The 18,226-nt window shown below is 41.5% G+C and overlaps 1 protein-coding gene across 2 annotated transcripts in view; it reads right to left on the reverse strand.

Annotated features, from left to right (window-relative positions):
- carmil3 (capping protein regulator and myosin 1 linker 3) overlaps positions 1-18,226 on the reverse strand; it is a 158,456-nt gene that overhangs the window by 122,967 nt on the left and 17,263 nt on the right. For both annotated transcript variants that reach the window (XM_054733343.2, XM_054733299.2), the window contains exons 3-5: positions 10,826-10,876; positions 3,165-3,224; positions 2,974-3,095 (exon numbers count right to left, since the gene is read on the reverse strand). In XM_054733343.2, coding sequence (XP_054589318.1) covers positions 2,974-3,095; positions 3,165-3,224; positions 10,826-10,876 — 233 coding nt within the window. The remainder of the gene's footprint in view (positions 1-2,973; positions 3,096-3,164; positions 3,225-10,825; positions 10,877-18,226) is intronic.

An 18,226-nucleotide genomic window follows, 5' to 3' on the forward strand; every position in this document is an offset into this window, starting at 1 on the left:
AACCAGCAAAAAGTAAAGTGAATAAAGAAAGTGGGATGAGATGTAGGAGCTGGAATTTCTCAACAGAGCATAAGTCAAAATCCATAAATTCTGTAGGTCCAACATGCAACCTTATCAACAAGTGCAGTTCCTACTCTAGAAGTGTGCACAAAATGCTTGTTGACTGGAGGGATGAGTTCAGAGCAATCTGGATTTACACACTCATTGGTTAGGCTACATAAAAGGGTTTAAAGTAAAGAAACAGGACACGCTGCCTGCAGGTAAACTCAGTTACCTTACAGATTTACTTCATCACAGACAGCAAGTCTAACCTGAACGGTGCCCTAGTCGAGCCCCAGTAACCGTTCACCTCATGTCAGCATTGCAATTCAAATCCATTTATTTCACTTTGTCTAAAGAATGTTAAAAATAAATTAAAGTACCAATAATGAGTTTAACACTTTAAGCTATTGCTTTTAGACTGGTTTCAGTGGTTCTTGAGCCAGAAACATGAATTCTTTCCTCAGTTTAAGAGCCAAGTCGGCACCCGAGATGTTGTGACCATACCTGCGTAAGCTTTACCAAGGGATCTCTAGTGGGAGGTCTCTACCTGCTGTTTACAGATTGTTGTCAAAAGGGCCCATTTATCACATTTTCTTTTCAGAAACAGAAACAATGCATTTAGGTTTCACTAATGAGCTCTAAAGCACTGGTTCCACAAACCTGTGCTGCATTTCTCAGTCATCTCTTCATTGTTTCCATAATGTATTGTTTCCTTTCTCTTCACCTACTACACCGGCAGCTGTTACATCCAGACGTTCTCTTTGACTCTGCGTTACGTCCCCGACAGGTGTTGTTAAAAAGCGAAGGAGGGGGTAACATAAGAAAGATGACGGTGGGGTTTAAAATGGTTTTATTTGTAACAAAAGGTTCTAAAAACGAGCAAACAGATGGCACATTATAAAGATAATGCCAAAAACAAACAGAACTCTCTAAAAGTTAACATCACAAATTACCAACTATAAAAACACCTGATAAAAACTCATCTTAAAAGTTTTACCGAACCGAAGTTGATAAGTCTAAAACAATATACTGATTAAACCACCTGGTATCAAACTTATTTTAAAAAGCTTTACCACAACAAAGGTGTTTAAAACTGAAGTCACTAAAATTGCACCAAACCAAGTTAACCTTTAAAAAAACAAACACACAAAAGATCCCACTGGATCACTCAGAGTAAAACTTACCACCGTTAAAACTCATCCGAACGAAAGGGGCTGAAACCAAACAAAAACCTGGAGGACAGCAGAACCCCTGCACTGCTGACTCCCAGACTGCTGAAGGCACAGCCTTTTTATACATATGTTGGCTCATCAGGAAGATTCAGCTCAGCTGTGCTCCTCAGCAGCCCGGGAGAGAGGAGGAGGAGGGGCAGCGTCAGGCTTATTCACTAGGGCTGGGTGATCCTGACTCCTGCTCTTCACCGGCCAGACTGGCAACCGTAACACTCTGCCATTGTCGGTTGAGTGTCTGAGGTGAATGACCTGGAGTACAGGTCAGCCATCATGGACTTTGTGGACTGGTGTGAGCGTAACCACCTTTGCTTGAACACCAGTAGGACAAAGGAAATGGTGACTGACTTCCAGAGAAACACTCCTCCTCACTCACCGGTAAACGTCCAGGGAGCAGACATTGAGGTGGTGGAAACCAAGTACCTGGGTGTTCACCTCATCAGTAAACTGAAGCTCTGTAGAAGGGCCAAAGCCACCTCCACCCCCTGAGGAGACTGAGGTCCTTCTGAGTTAATTCCCAGCTGCTAAAATCCTTCCATCACTCTGTTGTTGTCTCTGTTCTCCACTCTGATGTGCTCTGTTGGGGTGCAGGCAGCTCTGACCAGGACAGGAAGAGACTGAACAAGCTAGTTCACAAAGCTAGCTCAATTCTGAGCTGTCTACTGGATTCAGTTGAGGAGATATGTGAAAGGAGGATGCCGGGGAAGATGATCACCATCTTAAAAAACCCTCCCACCCACTGCATTCTACTGTGGAGACCATGGACAGCTCCTTCAGAGGCAGACTGAGACATCCCAGATGTAAAACAGAACGCTAACGTAGGTCTTTCCTCCACTCTGAATTAAGAGTGTATAACTCCTCAGTTTAAGCTGTACTGGCATTATCCTGGTACACAATAACACCAATGCAATATTCAGTATGTGTCTAATGCCCGTGTGATACCGGATTTACAAAGCATGTCTGTGTTTCTTGCAGTTTGCTGCATAGCTCTGGAACACAAGTTTTTTTTCATTTTTTATTCGTGGTTTTTAGTGGTTGAAGCTTACAATACAAGATTACTGTCTATGTGTGTATACATGTACCTTTGTTATTATTTATCTTCAAATTATTCTCTTGAGTGTTGGTGCTGCTGTAACAAGTGGATTTCCCCACTGTGGGATCAATAAATTCTATTCTATTCTATTCTATTCTATTCTATTCTATTCTGTTCCAGAGGGCAGCAATGCTTCAAGTTATTTATGAACTTTGTGGTTTGTGTGATTTGTGTATTCTAAGACTGAGTGCAGTTCGATAAGGATTAGAAGCAGCATGTGATGACACCTGTCACTGCTTGCTGCACAGTAACTGGATAAAGGCCAATTATTAGATACTCTCTTAGAGGAAGCTTTGACTTTTGGAAATCAGTCAATATGGTAGACATCCCATTCATTTGCATAACTGGGGAAAAAGGTTAGTATAAGTACATTACTAGGGTATAAATAACCGACATACTGTTTGGGAGCATTTGGGCCAAATAAAAAGACTGAACTAAACACAATCCCTCTGGGATTAATTAGGCATTTTGAATTGAATTGAATTTGAAATATAATTCTGATTACAACAACACAAAAATGAGCATCACTCTGAAAAAGAGAAGCAAAAGGACATTGCCAAATTCTCGGTGCACATGAAAGCTGGTAATATTGACTCATCAAGGACTTACGCATAAATAGAGTTGTTGAAGACTCTGGAGAGGGCGTAGTTGATGTGGCTGACCATTTGGTCCACCTGGTCCTGGGTCTGTAGTCTCAGATTGTACGTAGTCTTGTCGGTATCGATGATTACCTGCAGAAGGCAAAGAACGTTTTTTACTCTGCACTCATTTTATTAACTACTAGTTCAGCTGCATCTCACCTGGTGTTCTGGGTAGGTGTTCATCGCTCTGATTTCCAGGAAGTTAAACGTGACCTCCATCTGAAAACAGCAGAAACACACCACTGTGGTTCTCAGTGACCTACAAAAACCTTTTATTCTTTAAGGACGTGGAGATGTTTTAATATTTAGGCCTAATCAGCTTCTATCATACATGTGACAGGAACACATGATTTAAAGCCTCCTCCCTTTAATAATAATAATAATAATAATAATACATTTTATTTCAAAGCGCCTTTCAGGACACCCAAGGTCACTTTACACAATTTAATCATGAGACAGTTATTTACTTTGTTACTGTTTTCATGTTGTCATGCAGTAAGTGTGAGTCCTGATTGGCTGAGTTCACCAGGAGTTGTTCTGTTGTTTAATGAAGCACTCGGGTTGGAAAAGATACGGAGCTGTCCAAGAAGCTGATCAGAACACTTTTACACCAAACTGCACTTTCTCAGCCACGAGTCCCTAAGCCTGCGCCTACAACATATTCCTTATCGGTGAATGAAGCTACTGCTGCACTGCAACAACTTAAAAGACACGTTTGAACAATTAAAACATTTTATTTCTGCCTCTCATTACCTTGTTTCCTAAACATGCGTATGTATTATTTTTATGTTTTGAGGTCAAAAGCAGCAAAGTGAGATGGTTTTATGTGTCTGAGATCACATCCACCCCTCCAGAGGAACCATAACCCCCGGATCAATTAGACTTTTGTAGCACATAAATAAAATCAACAGAATAATTAGAAACCTAATTGTTGGCTGCTCCAGTCAAAGAATGTTCCCATTCGATTCAATTCAAGTCAAAAGTGCGTTATTAATCCCAGAGGGAAATTAGTAAGTAAGTAAGTAAGTAACTTTATTTGTATAGCACCTCTCACAGACAAAAAGGTCACCAAGTGCTTCACAAGTTAAAAGGCAACAACATATAAATACAGTAAAATACAGCCACAATATACATAGTGTCAAATACAACCAATCCGAATGAGACTAAGTTTAAAATGCCTGGAGAAGGCGTGTAAGGGCAGAGCATGTCTCGAACATACAATGGAGCCAGACCATGCAGCGCTCTGAAAGTCAGCACAAGAATTTAAAAATTGATGCGAGATGAGATTGGAAACCAATGAAGAGCTTTTAAAATGGGGGTAATGTGGGCCCTTCTGTTGTCACGGGTCAGAATTCTAGCTGCACAATTCTGGACTTGTTGTAAGCGGGACAGCTCTTTTTTGTTTAGACAAGAAAATAAACTATTACAGTAGTCTAAACGGGATGATGTAAACACATGAATAATCAACTCAAGATCAGCTTTAGACACCATTGTTCTGAGTTTAGAAATTTCTCTCAAGTGGTAAAAACAGTTTCTAGTTAACTGCTTTGAGTGATGTTCAAGAGACATTCCCTTGTCAAAGAAAACTCCAAGGTTTCTAAGGGTAGGTTTTACAGACAAACTCAGATCACCTAACTGCCGGTGAATCCCTGGAATAACATTATCGGGGGCAATCACCAGTACTTCAGTTTTGTCTGAGTTCAGCTGTAAGGCATTTGCACCGAGTCACTGTTTGATTCGCTCAAAACAAGATAATAGAGAATGCAATTTTTTAACGTCAGAAGGCTTGAAAGAACAATACAGATGAAGATCATCAGCAAAGAGATGATAGGAAACATCATTGGCAAACTCCTGGATTAGGTTTCCTAAAGGAAGGATGTACAACAAGAACAAAACCGGGCCCAAAACTGAGCCCTGGGGTACTCCACACCGTAGATCAGTTGGGTCTGACAGGATCTGGTTGACTGAGACACTAGAACAAATTAGATGTTCATTATTTTAGTTTCGTCAACCATTTGCTTGGTTCCATCAGTGGAAAGCAGGGGTCATCACTGTGGAGCAACAGCACAAGACTTGATTATATTGATTAATTTGAAAACAGCTTTAATTCAAATCTGTAAGCCTCAGTTTCTAAAAAAACAGATTACACCCATGTCTGCAAACACATAAATACAAAGAAACACCTGGAACTGGACTACATTTTCTTCATTACATTTATAAAATTTATTTGGATTCTTTCATTTAAAATCTGTGGTCTGTTTTTATGGTTCCAGCTTGTTTGGTTGACATTTTTTGACAACTTTGTTGTACAATTTTTATGTTGTTTTAATGATGTGACTATTTTATGCTTTGTGCAGTGCTTTGGTTGGCTGTTATGACATGTTAAAAGCTCTTTATTAATAAAAGTAGCATGGCATGGTAATGAAGCAGCATCTCTTCAGATTGTTTGGTTGTTTTAATCCGACTGTTCTTACCGTTTAACCATTTTTAATCATTATTAGCTGGTACTTAATAAATAAATTATTTTTCAAGGGCTGCACAGTGGCACAATGGTTAGCACTATTGTCTTGCAGCAATTTGGGTACAAATCCTGGCCTGGGGTCTTTCTGCATAGAGTTTGCACGTTCTCTCTGTGCATGTGTGAGTTCTCTCCACGTACTCCGGTTTCCTCCCGCAGTCGAAAAACATGACTGTAAGGTTGACTAGTTTCTCTAAATTGTCCTTAGGTGTGTGTGTGTGTGTGTGTGTGTGTGTGTGTGTGTGTGTGTGTGTGTGTGTGTGTGTGTGTGTGTGTGTGTGTGTGTGTCTGTGTGTCTGTCCTTGGTTGTTTGACCTGTGTGTCTCTGTTTTGCCCTGTGGTGGACTGGCAAACTGTCCAGGGTGTATCCCGCCTGTTTGCCCAAAGACTGCTGGAGACAGGCACTAGCCCCCTCGTGACCCTGCGTGGAAAAGCGGGTACAGAAAATGGATGGATGGACGGATAATTGTGCAAGTGCTTTTCTTTCAGCTGTTTGTTTTTCATATAATAAATGATTCATGGGAAAGACAGCTGCAAAAGAAAGTAAATGACAAACTTGATTGTTAACGGAAGGCCCACTAGCAATCCTTGTGTAATCGCTGAAGGCTTTAGCCAGCACTTTGCAAAATCTCCCCAGCTTGATTCTTCTGTCCTTTTGTGTTCTCATACTAAGGCCTGATTCTTGATTCTCCGTCAGCTCCGCAAGGGACAGACACGCACGGATTGACGGAAGCGTTTTGCTTTCATACTTCTCTGTCTACTGGGGAGTGTTGCAAAGCAATTCCCCGGCAGGACAGCAGAGGGCGTAGCGCTGTTCTGTGGTATCATGTATTGGTCCAAGATCGTGCGTTTATATTGTGTTTTTTGTGTATATAAGAGACTTTTAACACAGATAAATTTGTCTCTCATCCTCCTCCACCTCTTCATGCGCTCCCCACCTCTAAACCCACGTTTCCTGTCATTTCCGTCCACAAATAAAACGCTTGCTGCGCATCTTTTCACTCCTCCAGTCACAAGAGAATTAAACGTTCATATTTTTAGAGTTTTTTCGCGAGGTATTCTTCAAGCTGCTCCGTGTCTGCCGCTAGTTATCCTCGGCTCTCTTTATGTTTTTGAGGGCGCAATGGCGGCGGTGTAGACTACAGCGGCGTCCTGACCAATCACAAGCTTGCGTTGTCCGTCTCGACTGACGGATGTTTACCCCCAAATTCCACTACCTCCGCTCCGGTCCGCTCCGGTCCGCCCCCGCCTTCCGCAGCCGCTCGCTTCCGAACTCAATTTTTACTGGTACCCGCTCTACAACGGCTCCGCTCCGGTGCGGAGACCTGAGGGGGGCAAACAAGCATGCGCGGGATTTTCGAGATCTTGCGATACAGTCCGAGCAATAAACGCGGAAGTTAGATCCAAACACCCGTTGTGTGGGAGAAGCATCGAAATGAACTGTTTAATCTGCCCATCATTTGTGTTGAAAGATCAGCAGTGTTTGGATCAACAAAGTGTGACTACTTTGATAGTGGAAACTGTATTTATGGCTTATTTTTGTGCATTTAAACTTCAGCCGCCATTGATAGTTGTTAAAAGTTGTTAAACCTGTGCATATGAAACAAAAAACGCCTTTTGTTTCTCGATTTATTGTGAAAAACGGAAAATGTGCTTGCTCCTTTTCCTGTTGGGCCGTTGTGATTTCTATCCATTTACTGCGGAGGTGCTCCGGCGTCCGGCGAAAATAGGATCGATTCTATTTTTGCCGGACGCCGGAACAGAGGGCGCCGCACGGCGCCGCACTGCTGGAGCACGGCCGCAGTAGTGGAATTGCTCTGATTGACTAGAACGGGACCGATTTTGCTCCGGCGCGTCTGTCCTTGCGGAGCTCTCCAGCAGGCACGCAAGGACGTTGCGTGTCTCTGCACTGACGCAGACGGAGAAGCATGAATCAGGATTAAGGCCTTGCGTAGAGCCCCCCGGCAGGCACGCAAGTACGTACGGAGTCGAGCCCACTTTTTTAAACATCCGTCGAACGAGACGGATTACACATGCTTGTGATTGGTCGGTCCAGAAACCTGAGATCACTTCCGTCACGACGCAATTCGCCTGTTGTCTGCCTAGACCTGTTTAGCGGACGGACATCCCACCGACGCCGCTGTCTCCTTTTATGCTCTCGCTGGTATTTCAGCAGGATAAGCATTTATTCGTCTAGATCACACAGTTCCAACTCGATCAAACTTCTCTGTCTCTTGTTGATTGTCATTTTTCAGACCGCGGAAGTGATTGCCAAGGAAATAGTACGTCACTGTACTGCTACCTACACTACGCCCTCTGTTGTCCTGGCAGAGAATTGCTTTGTAACACCCCTTCAGCAAACGAAGTATGTGAGCAAAACGCTTCCGTCAATCCGTGCGTGTCTGTCCCTTGCGGAGCTGACGGAAAAGCATGAATCAGGCTTAAAGCCAATTTTCCCTCTGAAATCTGCCCAAATGTTGTTTCCCAAACCGTAAAGGCTCTTAGGTCATGCCATGTTCCTGGCCCTGATAGTAAAAGGTGTAGATTTGATAAATTTGTGACGGATGTTCTTGCCTGTCCTCTACTTATCTTTTAACTCTTGTACAGTTCCAAAGGCTTGGAAATGTACCATGATGTATCCTCTTTACAAAGGGAGCTATACGTGGGAACTTAATGACTATAGGCTTATTGCAATAATTAATATAAGAATTTGAGAAAGTGGTTTTTAATCAGTTATCGGATTACCTCGACTCTTAACAACCTACTTTCTCTATAACAATCAGGATATAGAAAAGGTTTCTCTACAACAACAGCTTTGATGAAATTTATGAACGATATTTAGTCTGGTAAATAAAAAAAAAATGATAATAGTGAAAGCTGTGATGCCATTTTTTATATCTAACCAAAGTATTTGATCTGGTTGATCATTACCTGGTTTTAGATAAACTGTATTTCTTTGGCCTCTTGAGATTATCTTTGCTTTGGTTTAATTCATTCCTTCACCATCGCTCACAATATGTTTGCTTTAATTGTAGCGAGTCTAAATTGCAGGGGGTTATTAGAGGTGTTCCTCAAGGCTCTTCATTAAGATCATTATTTTCACTTTTTATTAATGACCTCCCACTGTGTGTCACTTCTTGTTCGGTTGATATATGTGCTGATGATACGATTCTGTAGTGTTCTAAAACAAACTTAGGGGAAATTGAAGAGACCATTCAGTTCAAATCCATGAAAATACGGCGTTAGTTCAAAATAAACTTCTTCTCAAAAACATATCCCATGCTTTTCAAAAAAATATGTTAACTTAGTTGCTAATACATAACTCAGTTTCTACTTCTTGGACTCTTGAAGACAGCTCTCACCTGATAAAACAGCAGCAGCAGACTGAGGAAGCAGCAGCAGCAGCTCTTGTGATTCTCAATCTGTGATTTTCACTTAATTTTTTAAAGCAACCTTTTATTTGTTTGTTTTTTAGGCTCTAATGAAAAGTATTACCAAACCAAAGGACCGGATGCTTTCTGACATGCTGATATTTGAAGGATCTTCACCAGCCTTGGTTGAACCCCTACTGTGAGTGTTTTGCCTAAAGCTCGGCGGACACTTTGAGACTTTTTCACCCGTAGCGTTCAGCTCAAACTGTACGAGTTCCTCACAAAGCAAATCTCACGAGTCACGTGCTCACACATTACGACCCAGTTCTTGGTTGCGACCTGACTGCTCACACTGTATGTCTGGTAGAAACACGTCAGACCTACAAATATGCTAAAAATAGCAGCTTTTACACAACACGTTGGATTTTTTTTGTGTTATTGATGTCTGTTGTCCTTCGGGAGTGGTGTAGGAGGGCACACGGGGATTTACGGGGGTTGGAGGGGGAAGACGAAAGAAAGAAAGAAAGTAAATCAATGTTTTGTTCAGTTTAACCCTTTGAAGCATGAATTATGAAATCTTCAACCATGATTTTTTTAACATTTTTTTTCATTCATCTTTAGGTGTGAATGAAACAAATTTCATGTTTACATATTTTTTGTAAAATTTAATTTACAAATAATTTATTACATGTCCACCTCAGTGGACAGTGTGCATTCTGAACATGAAACATGTTGGCTTGACTTACTGAAGTCCAAATGGACGGGTTCAAATGCAATAAAGTCTTCAACAGCTGTGCTTAATAGCAAAAATAAATAAATAACAATTTTAAGTACCTGTCCACTGTAGTGACCATTATGCATCAAAGAGTTAATTTGATATAAACACTGCAAACACGCTTTCTTGACAATCCTTGTCATTGTGTGCATAAAAAATTGTATAAATAAAAATGACCGACTGAAACAACTGAGATGGAGGCGGTTCGTTTGAAACTGCTTTGGCATCAACTTTGGACTATTCAGACCTTTGCCTTTCTTTTAATCTAGATCACATAGAGGTACTGAAGTCCTTTATTTAGAAAAAGGGTGTATTTGTGTCTTCTTCAACAGTGTATGGTGGACTGCCTCATTGACTGACATACGTAGTGGTGGGTGTATCACGCTTTTTGTTGTGGAGACAGTTTGAAAGACAACCACAGATTCCACCCCACCACTAAGATCTGTCTGTGGGTCGTGGACAGACTATATACTCACTTATATAGTATGGCTTAGCTTAGGACAACATGGCTCAACCCCAAAAAAATCGACCCACAAGTGCCCCTAAAACTAAATAAAAACAAAGATAAAATAAAGAATTATTAGCTATCACAAGATTTCTGTTGTAATTAACAGTAAAAGAGCTTTTTAACTACTGTAAAAACAAATATGCAGTAGATATTTTTTTCATTTTAAACATATGAGTGTTTTTTATTCTGCGTACGCTCTGTAAACACCAAAGCACCAGAATAATGGCTCAACTTTGTCTTTCAGGAATTCATTAACATCAAAATTAGTTTTGTTTTGTTCTTGATGAGTCAGACACCAGTGTATCAATACCTTATTATGAATGTCATAAAACTCTTTTGAATCCCATTCTGTTTCATTAAACACTCAAACCTTGACGTTGTGATTGCTCATATTCACCTTTGACTAAATACTTCCAATAAACACTTTTTCAGTTAATGTCAACTATCTCTTAAGCTCTACGCCGTCCGCCACTTTAAATATTTAGTATTATTTTCATTGCCACCATCATTCTGTAATGCCATCACCATCAACATTTTCTTTCTTTTTCTGGAAAATCAGCTTTTTTTTTTCATCTGTAGTGAATCACTGTGAGACCTCAGCTGGCGAGTAAGCCATAAACTTCCACTGAAAGAGTGAGAAACCCTTACCTTGGTGGGCACTTTGACAGCAAAGAGATACAGTCTCCATGTTGCCAGGACCTGAGGGGAGAGCACATTTATTTTTTTCTGTCATTGAGCGGGAAATGCAAATCATGGCAGAAAATAGCACGCAGCAGAAGCGCTGCAATAAAGAGAGCAAATCATGCAGTTGATGGAAATGCCCTGTAAGTCATACAAAACACTTTCCACATTAGCAGCTACTGACAGCATGTTGGTGTAATGATGCGCCTGCAAGGAAAAGTCCAGTTTACTGCAGTAGCTGCTCCTTGAACAGATGCTGTGTTGAGCTGGAACGTAAACTTGATGAGAAAAGTAGGAGAAAGACGAATAAAAGGAGGAATAACAGAAATGTGTGTGTCTTGTTTTTTGGTGGTGGTGGTGGGGGGGGGGGGGGGGGGCAAAAAAGAGATTAACATTTTATGTCTGGGGTAACTTTGAGAGAAACAGAATTTGAATACATTAATATTCTGCTGATCCTATTAATCATTAATAATTGTGAAATCCATAATTAGCATACGCCGTGTACCCACTGAGCCTCTCCTCTTAGCGCAAACCTTTTTATTTTTACTGGCCAGAGATTTCTCAGTGCTTTTTCTGCTACGTTTAGTGTCTTGATCCTCATTCTGCCCCTTGCATCCTGTCATTGCTATGATTTCTCTTCATCTTCCTGGATACGTGATCCTTTTCCCATCTCCGTCTCCCAGTGCCACACTGTGTGTCCTGTCCAGTGTGCCCCGACACCTCTCTTCATCCCCTCTCCCAGACTCCCCTGGCTCCTTCCACAATTCGTTTTTTTTCTATTCTGTTTCTGCTCTGTCGGTTTCAATTCCTCAAGGCCTTTCAGTGCTGAATGGCTAATGGTGCCCTGCTGAGAGGCGGTGAGAGGAAGAAAGAAAATGAAACATACAAAGAAGGACGGATAGGACGCCAAAGAAGGACAGAGACACTTGATTTCTCTCCTGATAATGGAGACTTCAGAGTGTCTTTAACTGAACTCCTAGCGAATCAGCGTCACAGATCAGCCCAGCATCTTAAAAAAACGTAGCAGCCTCCCATGGAGGAGAGAGACAAAATAAAAACGAGAAGACCCAAAACAGAGAAAAATAATCCCCTCGCTCAGATGGGGGAGGTGCGTTTGGCAGAGAATCGCTACTTCAAATCACAAATCTTTGACAAGTAATAAATCCAGGGAGCAATGGGACACCTAAAGACACACAGATGAAAAGCATAAGCAACTAATTATAAAGTAAAAGAGAAGCTCTCCACAGCCAGCTACCTGACAAAGAAACAGATCAAACAAAGACATCAATAATGCACTCTCCAATGGGCCAGTCTGATCCTCTGGAATGGGCTTCATGTGAAGACTGTCTTCTGTCTCTGTGCTGTTTATCATCAGTTTCAGCCTGTTTATGGATTATTACTGGCAGCCAACACACTAAATTACTTCACTTCACTGTGCAGCAATAAGTAAAACAGTCTGAGTGGTTCAAATTAAAAGTTTTAATACACCAGATAAAATCATTTCTGCTGCTAATGTTGGTAAAAAGCAGGAAAGTCAATAAAAAGGTCTAAAAAATGTCTAAAAGATCTTAATTTCCTCCTGGGGCCTTGAGCTTGCGTCGCTGGAATTTTTACATGTTCAAATATTTTCTGCAAAAAACTTTCTATCATAATAGCCAAGTTAGTTTAGGCATCTAGAATCCGTCTCCTTTTGTTTTCAGGAAGTGAGAAAGTTAAAGGGACTTTACGGAGTTTTGAATTTTTATGCTCGCGATTGCCCCCCCAGGCCAAAAGCGTAACGGCAGCTTCAACAGTAGGCTCGTGCACGAGGCGCATGCTGTACGTGCACACTTCTTAACGAAAATAACAGCTGAGACAGTCCCGTGTGTGTGTGTGTGTGTGTGTGTGTGTGTGTGTGTGTGTGTGTGTGTGTGTGTGTGTGTGTACCGGAGGACAGAGGACAGGAGAACGCGCAGCTAATTAAATAATTTGGTTCTGTACCTTTCTCTTCAGCACAGCCGACAAAGCTTTATGATTTGTCTGCCTGCATGCTCAGATCATTCCCTTCCCTTGCTTGAAAAATTGTTCCAGAATGAAAGTTGAACCCACATCTTTTTTATCTGTGAATTCAATGCCGTTCGGCGAGTCTCAAATAAAAATTTGGGCGTCTTACTGTAAAAAAAATATACCATTAATGTAAAAAAGAAGCTCTAAATCAAATATATTCACATCCAGAATCAAACCTGGGTCTTCTGCACGAGAGTCCAGCATTTTACTATATGTGCTACAGCGCCAGTGACATATTTTGTATCTGTAACATTTATATCCTTGATGACAGCTGAAACAACGTTCAAAGAACGGTTCGGAGCGAAAATGGCTATTTTGTTGCTAATTTGTAGGAAATATCTAGAAGAAAGTTCTACAGAAAGTAGCTAAGGGTCCTCAGAAATGTAGCTAGGTTCATCACTAGATGTTAGGAACAGCGACAAAGTCGCAGAGTTGGCACTACCTCACTCTCTGCTGCTAAAGCTACTGATAGCAAATGCTACGGGCTATGCCTGAGCGTGAACGTTCATGAAGCAGCCTGCTTGACCCGAGCAGCTCTCTTTTTCTGTGAATTTATAGAAAAACAGGCAATCACAGTAAATGCCAGGGTTCATTCTACAGGACCAGGGCATTGCAGGAGAATGTATGAAGAAGAAATTTATTATTTCTATACATGTTTTGGCTGTCAAACTTCCATAATGCCCCTTTAAGACACTAAACCAGCAAACAAAGTAGACATTGTATGGAAGACACAGACATGGAAAAGTAAGTAGGAGTCGCTGAAGTTTTAACCAGGGCTGCATTCCATTCCTGCAGACATGCCTGTTGGTGGTTTGATCAAAAATGCTCTAGCTGAATTATCTCAAAATGGAACACAACTATAAGTCCTTTCCTTAGTTTTCAAATGAAAATGACTCCCCTGAAAAAGGCTTGTTTGTTTTTAATGACATTGTATGTCTCATATGACCCGGTCATTTCTGAGCAGCCTCACAAAAAATGTAGACATAATGATAGTTTCACCCTTCTAGGACCTCATGGTGAAGGGTAGCATGACATTATTTTTTCCACCAGTTTTTAATGAATCAGAGACTTTGTGTTTTTCTTTTTGTTTTTTTACACAAAAACTCAACGTATTTATTTTCACTCATTTCTGAGTGTCTCCTGTCAGAAGGAGCTTGAATTCCCACCTCCAACAGTTTCAAACATGTCCAGGGCCGAGTGGAGCTGCAGCCACAGGCTCACGAGTAACTGTCATGGTAAGAAAGCCATTTGGTTGGGTGGGCCCTTGTGCACAGTGGGGGCCCGTGGCCCCACCCAGGGCCACCCATAGCAATGCCCCTGCTCTGATTTATCTGAAATTTTAAACATGTTCAGAAGCTTTGCATCACAATTTTACCCTTATGATATTTATTATCAGGGGCACCTGTAACCAATCTGGAATTCTTTAAAAACTACTTTCTGTGAGTTAGAAAATCTGGGACAATATTTGGAGGTTTAATTAGCAGCATAATAAGGAAACATGGAACTTTTGCCATTAATCTGAAATCGCATCATTCACCATTGTGACCGTTTTTCGCTTTTCACAAAAGTGCCTGTAAAACGTTTTGGGTGTGATTCCAAAGGATTATTTGGATATTGTCTTGCAAAGGTGTCAGTTGTTTTTATTCTTCTTTTTAAATGTCAAAAATGGCAAAAACGTCCATATTTGTAAATCTGATTTATTTCAGGAGATACTTTCCACCATATAAAAAATATCTGAAACTTATGAGATAATGGTCAAAATGACAGTTAAGGCTTTTATAACATCAGTGAGTGAGTGCACAGAGATCATTCTTGAATAGAGCTAATGCTGTAGGTTATTCGTGTGCGTGCACGTGCACACACAGACACACACACACACACACACACACCTCAAAACAAGCAAAAAATAAATCATTAATCCAAAAGGAGAACATGCATACAGTTATTCATATTAATTAGTGCAATTAGCTGAAGCTTAACTCAAGTCCCGACAGTCAGAATTGCAATATTTGGCTTTCTCGTCGAAGCCTCTAGAGTTTAGCCCAGAAATCCCTCTTCTACAAGATGAGATGGTCAGTTTCTTTGATGTGGTCAGACAAGCAGTCAGCAGGTGACAATCTGAAGAAGTGATGAAGACATGACAAGAGACAGGACTGGAATGTAGAGACAACATGATGAGAGGTACAGAGGTGCCCATGCTGCGATGGCACGGCGTCAGAAGCTCTAGTTCAAAGAGCTGGCCGGCCCCTGGAGCAACACTGCAAGAGCGTGGTGGGAGTGGTGTGTCATTCAGGAGTGTGTGTGCACTGTGCACGCACAAGAACAACAACTGCATCTCTGCACATGTGTGAGTTTGCTTACACATCCATGAGAGGACAGAGGGCGGGGGCTTATATTAATCATAAGCTGTCAGGCTCGGGGTCTTGCACTTCAAACGAGATGGTAAAAATCAAAGTGTGTCTCTGGGTCATGTGTGTATCTGTGTGTGTTGCAGAACTGCCTCTGGGGAAACAAGCAGAGAAATCTGTGCCAGACTTGGTCACCAGCTGCATTTGTGGCCCTGGACACAAGGGCATTTTAGAACAGACAAAAGTCAGGAGCACAAAAATCTGAGATGGTGACATTAGCATGAGGCTTGCATGCTAATGCATTACACACAAGTGTATGTGCAATGCACAAGCCTGGCTAAGCTGGCTTTGGCTTCATTCACAGGGTCCATCACCATAAACTCAGCTCTGTGAGAGCACAACCCCGAGCATCAGTACACAAGTACGCATTTATTACAACGATATTCTCTCCAGGTTGTGCTTCACGGGTGGACTTAGAGCGATGGAACAAGAGAGGTAGGGTGGATGAAAATCAGAGAAAAATGCTAAGCAAAAGAAAAAAGCACACAGAGGTCAAAATTATCTTAAAAAGAGCAGTACCGAATAAGAGTGGCCGAGCAAGCATACACATACCAAACATCCAAAACATAAGCGAGAGGTTGTGGTGAGGACGGGTTAAGTAAGCTGATAAAGATTGTCAGGATGAGCTGCAAAAACAAAGGAATTGTGTTCAGAGAGACCTTAAACTAGGGCTGTACAATATATCGAAAAATTATCGTCATCGCGATAACAGGACATGCGATAGGCCCATCGCAAAACATGGCAAAAACAGCGATAAATGTTTGGTTGAAACATTTCCATCCGTGTCATACATCAGCTTTTTGTAAACCAGCTCTGTTTTTTACGCGGAAGTATTATTTGACCAATCAAATGTAGCCCTTCTGATATGCGGCCAATCAGATGGGTCCGTTCATGTAATACGCCCGCCCCCTACATAGACCCTTTTGGAAATCAACACCCGAACAGAGTTTGCGGCGCCGTTCCCTTGTTCGTCATGCTGGCTCAGAGCAACGTGCACTTTGTGCTGATATTTCTGGAATCAGCGCTGCTTTCAAACGTGAACGTGAGTCCGCTCGGTGTCGTTAATCATTTTTACCGGGCTGACTCCGACACGTGCCGGTGAATCAACCCACATTCATGTCACTACTATTAGCCCCAGGCTCTGGTTAGCTTCCAGCTAACAGGCTACAGCACTCTCCTCCCAGTCCCACCCTGCTAAAGAGGGCCTGGAAAAGTTCCCCCACACATCAAAGTGATTTTTCATTTATGAGCTTTTATAACCTTGTTAATCAGGATAGTTGATTTGCTGCTGCACATAAACTGTCAGCCAGAAGCTCTGCTAGCCGGTTATCTTAAGAGGAGCTAGTTCAATTTGTTAGCTTGTTATCAGAATCATAGTTGCAGTTTCATCATCTGAGCTGCTTTTTAAGATCTAGGTAAACTTGTTCAATTTGGGGTTAAAAACAAACGTTTTCACATATTTTCCATGTAGTTTTTTGCCAGTTCCTCCTCTGAAAGTTAGACAATTGTTTTTCTCTTTCCCTCAGAAAATCTTAATATTCTCCTAGTTTGGCCCAGCACAGTTCACTTCCCAATTACAGCAACAGCCTTATATCATAACCACATAAGTAGCAATGAGAGAATTTGCTGTCGCATTTAAGTGATGTTAACTATTATTTAAGATTTAAACTTATTTTCTGATGTTTTTATTTATTCTAAAAAACCCTGGTAAGGGATGTTTTTCTGTATTTGGAGCATCAGAAAAAGTTTTATGGTGGAGGTGATGTTTTAAAGTCACTGAGAAACTGCATGCATGCAGTTTGTTGTTTTGCTGCTAATACAGTAGCAGGTGCAGCTGCATATGTATTCAATAAAATGTTATGTTGTAATGAAATTCATGCATTAGTTTTTGTTTGCTTTGACCCCAGAGCAGACGTCACACGCCAGACGACATCAACACTGCATACTTTAGTATTTGTTCATTTATCGCGAGTAATATCGATATCGCAATATTAAGCACTGTTATCGAATATCGCAGGTCTTCCTAATATCGTGCAGCCTAACCTTAAACAGATGAAAAGAGAAGGAAATGGATATGGAGATGACAAAAAAAGCAATGAAGAGGATGAAGAGAAGTTATAAAGGAGCCAAAAATACTTTGAGGTGCCGATCAGCCCCGACAGTACAAGCTTTCACACTCGTTCACACTTTCCCTCCCTCTGATGGGAAAAGAGAAGGTCAGCAGTCACACTTCACAGCCTCTCAGCCACAGGCTACCAACGTGTGTTATGATAATCAAAGGAAAGCTCGTCCTAATTACAGCGACGAGCCATCACCACGCTCCATCAGATGGTAAATCTAGACGCTTGCACAGAAAATGACTCCATATCGACGATATCTTAGGGAAAGAAACATGAAAAGAAAATTGTGTCTGATGCTGCAGTAATGCTTGCCATTACACAAGCTTATTATGTGTCTGACAGAATGCAAAATTCTGCCCCAAGCCCAGGCCGTCTCTGCTTCACCGCTTTGTACTCAGAGCCCAACACTCAGACTAAGGCTCAGTTTCACCACAATACATTATGCAATTCAGAGAGGGCAGCTTGTGCTTGGGTTTGTTTACTATCATGGCTGAATTTATGTAACACCAAATGATGGTTTAAAATTCTCTCTCTACCGAAAACGTGTTCCTCAGAAGACAGAAGTGATCTAGTTTTCCATAACTGGTAGGACTTGCTAAGTTAGGAGTTCTTACTTGGTCGCAACACAGAAAAGAAGTAACGCATTTCACTGTCTTCAAAGACAGAACGGTGTTTTCTGCTCTAAGACCAGCTCCAATGAGCCGTACCGGCAAGTGCAGTTGGGTTTGATTACAACTAAAGCCGGGTGTACCCTGTGCGACTTTTTCACTCGCAGCGTTCAGCTTCAGCTCAAA

This window comes from Nothobranchius furzeri, chromosome 11, assembly GCF_043380555.1.
Source record: "Nothobranchius furzeri strain GRZ-AD chromosome 11, NfurGRZ-RIMD1, whole genome shotgun sequence".
In the NCBI taxonomy this organism is placed as follows: Eukaryota; Metazoa; Chordata; class Actinopteri; order Cyprinodontiformes; family Nothobranchiidae; genus Nothobranchius; species Nothobranchius furzeri.